Here is a 6,000-nt window from a genome sequence, read left to right as displayed (position 1 = left end):
CTATCTGAGCTCAAATTTTCGATCCGTGTACATTCCAGTGAGAACAGTACTACGTAGAACTAGCAACAAACAGATGAGTTCACCACAAATACGCACATGAATAAAGCAGGGCCTCTCTCGTGTACTCGGTGAAGCAGGAGTACAAGAGAAAGGAGTACAAGGATGCGCCTCGTACCACTTGCTGTGTGTCACATGGGGATAGAGTCCTTCTTTTTGGATTAACAGTCCCTTTTTTCTAACGCGAGAAGAGACAGGTTCTCTATGTCAGCCAGCATATGTATTGGAGTACTGCTTCCCTCGTCACCCTGATCTCGTGTGAATCTTGGAAAATGTTGCGCCAGCCAGCGTGAGGTAGGGTAGCCTACGCATGCACGAGAATCATCACCAAAAATGTAAAAACAAACGACGTGACTTGTGCTGCAGGTGCGCATCCGAGCCAAAGGCAAAGCCTGCTGGATAAACAGGCCAGTCACTGAATAAAAGAAAAAGAGAGCACTCGTGAATTGTGCTCTACAGAGAATCTTCTCCATATTGACTCACTCACTCAGGTAGACTCGTGACTACTCCTATAGGAGTCGCTCCCATAGTACTAGTAGAAAGAACCGGCCAATTCAGGAGACCGTAGAATTACTAACATATACGTAGACATTGGTGGTGGGAAACCGTGACAGAAGCGACCTTAATTTGAGCAAGTTTATTAATTAGCCAGACAATCGTCACTGTGTTGGGTTACAAAAAGGCAAGATCCGGGAACAGTTCCGGCGCTGCTGCTGCCCCCATACCGTGACACATCAACGGTCGATCGCGTCATTTCGACGAGCCAAGGAGAGCAAACCAAGCAGGCACGGACAAGCGAGCCAGAGCCCGGCTTGCCGTAGCGACAACACATCCACATGAACCACCAGTAGCGACGAGTTAATACGCCATGAATGAATATTGCCATAAACCACGGTGCCGGCTAGCTGCCGGAGATGGAGAGATCCGCCGAGCAAGCAAACGGCCCGTGCATGTATGCATGCATGTTTTGCAAACTAACGTGTGGCACGTACGGGTTAAATCAGCTAGTACGTAGTACGTTACTTGCAGGTTAACTAGCGAGGTATTAGCAAGAAATTATCAGCGGGGTACGTATCATGGTCTTCTTTCTTTACTCAATCATGCATCTATGCTAGTACTAGGAAGCAAGCGAACCTAGCGATGCACGTGCATGCATATGGAAATCGGTGGATGGATGTACTCAAACAGCTCTGTTAGTAGAGGAGTATGCTTCACCGATAATGGTGCTGTTTTGGATTGTGACAGAAGAGAGGGAGAAAAGGAGAGAACTTGTATGTGGGAGCTAGCGACCAGTCATGTCAATCTAAGAAACACCAGCTAGCGGCCCATTTTCAGGAAAATAACCACAGTACTGTCTAGCGTTTGCTAGTGGCACGATCAGATCATATGTGGGAGTAGTGACAAGCATGAACCGTAACTTTCATGGACCTAGCAACACTGCTTCATGGATTGTCCGTTTCACGGGATTCTTCTTTGTGTGGTGCATGTCCCGCTTCGAGTTGCGGTTCTTTCCTTGTGAGTAAAGAAACAGAGGTTGCGTCCGTGTTTGGCCTGTTCAATGATGTTGTCATGAGAGCTAGGGCAATCTTAAAGCACCAAGATCGGTACTAGTACTACGACGATTGTGCAAAATCTTCTAGTCCATACAAATATCAGTCCTGGCAGTGGCATGAAGGACACACCAATGCAAGAGGTGAATGCCCGACCAAATGATTTTGATCCCCGGTTCGGCAAAAGGCTGTGCGTCCCGTTCTTTTAAAGCCTAGCTAGCCATCAAATGCTATGCAGCAACCCCGGATATATGAAAGCCACCATTCATTTGTATCCGCGCTTGCCAAAGCAAATAGCATAATCAGTACGAGAGGCACTATCAAGCATGTAGTACTAGTACATACCGAGCTAGACAATGTGACCCACTTCAGCAACGGTTTCTTGGCTTACTGCCAGTGTAGTGTTGTTATCATCCCCATATACCGCGGGCGTTGTTCGATTAGAAAATGCAAAATGTGCAGAAAACTACGGTTGACCGACCTCCTTGCAGTTGCCGGGCTAGTACCAGACAGTCCTTATTAACAAAACCCAAACTAACACCCAAATGTGCAAACTCCAAAGCTAGCTAGCTAGCATCTTCAATGGTTATAAGATAGTTGTTTATAGACTTTTCTGTAGTAGAATTTTTGATGATGTGTCATACAATAAATGAAGAAAGAAAGGAAAATTGTATATACATGAATCAACACCCATTGCACAAGCTCCAATGTAAAGAGAGCACCTTATTTATTATCTCACACCCTACTGGGCAAATAGATACAATCCATTGAAATTGTTGTATGTTAAAGTGTTGATTGATGACATGACAAAATGTTACCAACAAGCTAACATACAAACTGTTGAAGATGCTGGCGCGCAAAGCGGGCTGGGCGGTGCCGGTGCGTGTGTTGCGCGATTGGCAGGGCATGGAGGATGCAGAATATGTGCATGCAACGTCTGGTCCTGCACGGCTGGACCACCCTGGACCATGCTAAGATGAGCTAGGCGCTTGGACGTCCATGCACGCACCTACCTGACCGGGCCTGTGCCAACTCGAAAGCGATCGCCTGAATTTTCCCGAAGAAGCCGGGGGCCGCGCTGCACACGTACTAGCTAGCTAGCCTCTGATGCGACGCCCAGCGAATGGCCGGCAGATCTTGCCAAGTTGCCAGCAGGGGGTGCTGCCTGCTGCATAGATAGGGGTAGTGAGTGTTGGTTTTGATCTGACGGCTTAAACAAGCCAGTTAGATCTATTAGTCTAACAAAAAAAAGGGAAAAGATAATATTAAAGGAAAAGGCCCCACGCACCAACGTACGTGGACTTTTTATCCCAACTGAGGCGCCCTGATCGGGGGCACCCAAACCAACTGATGGTTTAGGTCCCCTGTCGCCAGCGCTACATAAAAGGGAACGGGAGAGGGTTGGCAGCCTGTGCGATCACAATTCACGTACGGTTTCACTCCCCTCCCAATATTCTCTCACCCCATCCGATCAGGGGGAGCGCTGCAGTGACGGGAAGACCTACTCCAGCCGCCGCTGCCGTCGCCGGGCAGTGCCGGTGGCGTCCTGAGGGCATCAGGACGTTGAGGAGGACTTCTACCTCGACTACATCACCTCTGCATCAAGCCTGCACCAAGCAGGCGATCATGTCCACTGCCGTGACACGTAATGATCCCCTAAACCTTTTCTCTGCTCATGTTTTAGGTGTTCTAGATGCAATCTGTTCCTGCTAATAGCATCCCAGAGATGCATAATTATCCCAACAATGGTATCAGTCGCCAGATATGATCGCTTTTAGATCCCTATATCATGTTCAGTAAACCAATCTCAAGTTTAGGCCCTCTGTAGATCAAGTTTGATTGCTACTGTTTTTTGATGTTGATGTCAATTGCCCACTGTTGATGATGTTTTAATTCCAATTTGCTACGGATCAGTAGTGCCACCTAAGTTCATCAATTCTAATTAATCTAAGTTAAGATCTAATGCTCACCTTCATGTTAAGTTGATTAGTATTGATCATGTTTAAGTCCTGTTTCCGTATGCATTATCAACATAGAAGGCAGAGGGATACACGCACGTCAACAGTAGCAACCCCTCATGTGTAAGAACCCTAGATTTTTTCCCCAAATTCGTAAGAACCCTAATTCTGCAATTAGGAATGTTTTCCCCCAAATCAAGCACTGATGTACACGATTTGAAAAGAATGAGGAGAATCCTCACCTAACGCGCCGCGTACTCGCCTCTTCCCTTCGGGGCCCGCGCAGCGCCCACCGTTGCGCGAGGGCGAAGACGCCGCGACGCCGCCGTCCTCGGGACGACGCGCGGAACGAAGTGGCGCCGCCGCCGCTGCCGCTCAAATGGACGCGCCCTTGTTTGGCCGACGCCGAGCAAGTCGTCGTCATTCCTCATGCCGCGGTGGCCGGCATCCCTCCACCCTCCTTGATGCGCCATGTGCACGGACGCTGGGGCCACGCTCGACGGGGGGAGCGCGCGGGATTCATCCTGCTGCACGCTCCTCCGGCGAGCGCAGCCGCCGCGCCGCCATGGCCGGCGCGCCTCGAGCCGCCGTCGACCGCCATCGCCGCTCCCTGTCGAGCGTGAAATGCGGGGGGTCGAGGGGGAAATGAGCTAGGGTTCTGGCCGGGCGGCTGTTTTGTTCCAGCCGCGATCGACGCGGACCGTCGATTCCAATCGGACGGCCGGCAGCATCGCTCGGCTCCGCGTTGGGCCGGTGGACGCCAATGGGCCGATTCCGGCTGTGGGCTGCGGCCCAGGTTATGTCAGTCCAGCGAAAACACACACACAAAAAAAAATCTGGGCTGGGCCGTTTTACGTGTAGCTGTGGGGTATTTCGGGCCAAAATCACTGTCGCGATTTTCTATTTTTCCAGTGCGTTTAAGTTAATAAATATTATGATTTGCACTGCTTAAACCAGAAAATGCCTAAAAATGTAATAAACACATTATTATTCTGGGTAAAATTGAACCAACGAGATATTTTATTCATGATTTATTATGTGTTTTTTGGATGATGAAGTTTTTTTTAGACATCAAATAATGATAATTTTTTTTATGTTGATGTTTAAATTAAGAATGAAATGACTCTAATTTTAATTCGGACCAACGTTGTTTTATTATTATGAGTCATCCCCTATGATATTTTAAATCCATGTTTTTTCTGCCCAACGGTGTTTTGACATGGATTGAAATTAAATACTTGGCATGTTTGTTTATTTACCAACGTAAATTTATAATCATGCAACTTTACTTATGAACTTTTATGATGATTTCAGCTTCCGCTCCATTCCGGTCCGACACGATCGAACCACTTACGGGGAGTAACTTCCCTCGTTGGAAGTCCCAAGTCGAATTATGTTTGGGTTGTAATGAATTTGACTATGCCTTGAGGGAAGAAAAACCTGTGGCACCTGTGGCGGGTGTCACAGGGTATGCAGAACTCAAGAAGGAGTATGATGTTAAGATGGAAAAGTGGAATAAGTCCAACCATATTGCGCTTCTCATCATGAAAGCGACAATATCGCCGGACATTTCTGAAGCACTCCCTAAGAAAGATACTGCTAAAGATTTCCTCACTGAAATGAAGGAGCAATTTAAAGGCTCCGACAAAGTGTATGCTCATGAGCTTTTTGCTAAACTTCTTCAGAAATACACTATTGACGGAAATGTTAGGAAGCACATATTGAGGGTGGTAAATGCTTTCACCAAGCTTAAGGCTTTGGAGTGTTCTTTAAGTGAAGCCCTTCTTGTCATAATTATTCTTGAGTCTCTTCCTGAAGAGTTTGAACAATTTAAGGTCAACTATAACTCTCTAAAGGAAAAATGGCCACTCTCTGAGATGACCGCAAGGATCGTCCAGGAGGAAGAAAGGATCATGAGGCAGAAAAAAGACCATGTCTTTCATGTTGGCTCTAACAAGAGAAAGCATGACGGACAAGGTTTCCCTAAGCCTCAGAAAAGGCAAGTCAAGAAAGAAGGCACTAAGCCATTCAACCCTAAGGCATTCAAGGGTAAAGAAGCCGGTGGTTCTTCTTCTGCTCCTAGCAGCTCCACTGCTGGAGAAAATGCTTGTAACTTCTGCAAAGAAGAGGGACACTATCAAAGGGACTGCCCAGCTTTCTAAAATGGATGAACAAAAGAGGTATTGATGAAATTACTTTTGTAGATGAATCACTTTATGTTGATTTTTCAATAAAGTCATGGTGGATTGATTTAGGGGCAACCACTCACGTTGCTAACTCTATGCAGGGATTCGATACGATCCAAACCATAAGAGGAGGAACAAGAAAGCTTAAGGTTGCGAACGGAGTTGAGGCCGATGTTGAAGCTGTGGGATCTCTCACGTTGGAGCTACACACTGGCCACACTCTTAGATTGAATAATGTTATTTATGTGC

The 6,000-nt window shown here is 47.1% G+C and overlaps 1 protein-coding gene across 1 annotated transcript; it reads left to right on the top strand.

Moving 5' to 3' along the window:
• Positions 1-3,106: 3,106 nt before the first annotated feature.
• LOC123051479 (uncharacterized) lies at positions 3,107-5,727 on the top strand. Its single transcript, XM_044474391.1, has 2 exons — positions 3,107-3,252; positions 4,880-5,727. The coding sequence occupies exons 1-2, from the start codon at positions 3,234-3,236 to the stop codon at positions 5,725-5,727; spliced, it is 867 nt and encodes a 288-aa protein (XP_044330326.1). The 5' UTR covers positions 3,107-3,233.
• The last annotated feature ends 273 nt before the right edge of the window (positions 5,728-6,000 follow it).

The sequence above is a fragment of the Triticum aestivum genome, chromosome 1A (genome assembly GCF_018294505.1).
Source record: "Triticum aestivum cultivar Chinese Spring chromosome 1A, IWGSC CS RefSeq v2.1, whole genome shotgun sequence".
Lineage (NCBI taxonomy): Eukaryota > Viridiplantae > Streptophyta > Magnoliopsida > Poales > Poaceae > Triticum > Triticum aestivum.
The sequence above is the reverse complement of the archived record's forward strand: the minus strand, read 5'-3'. Positions and strand labels throughout refer to the sequence as shown.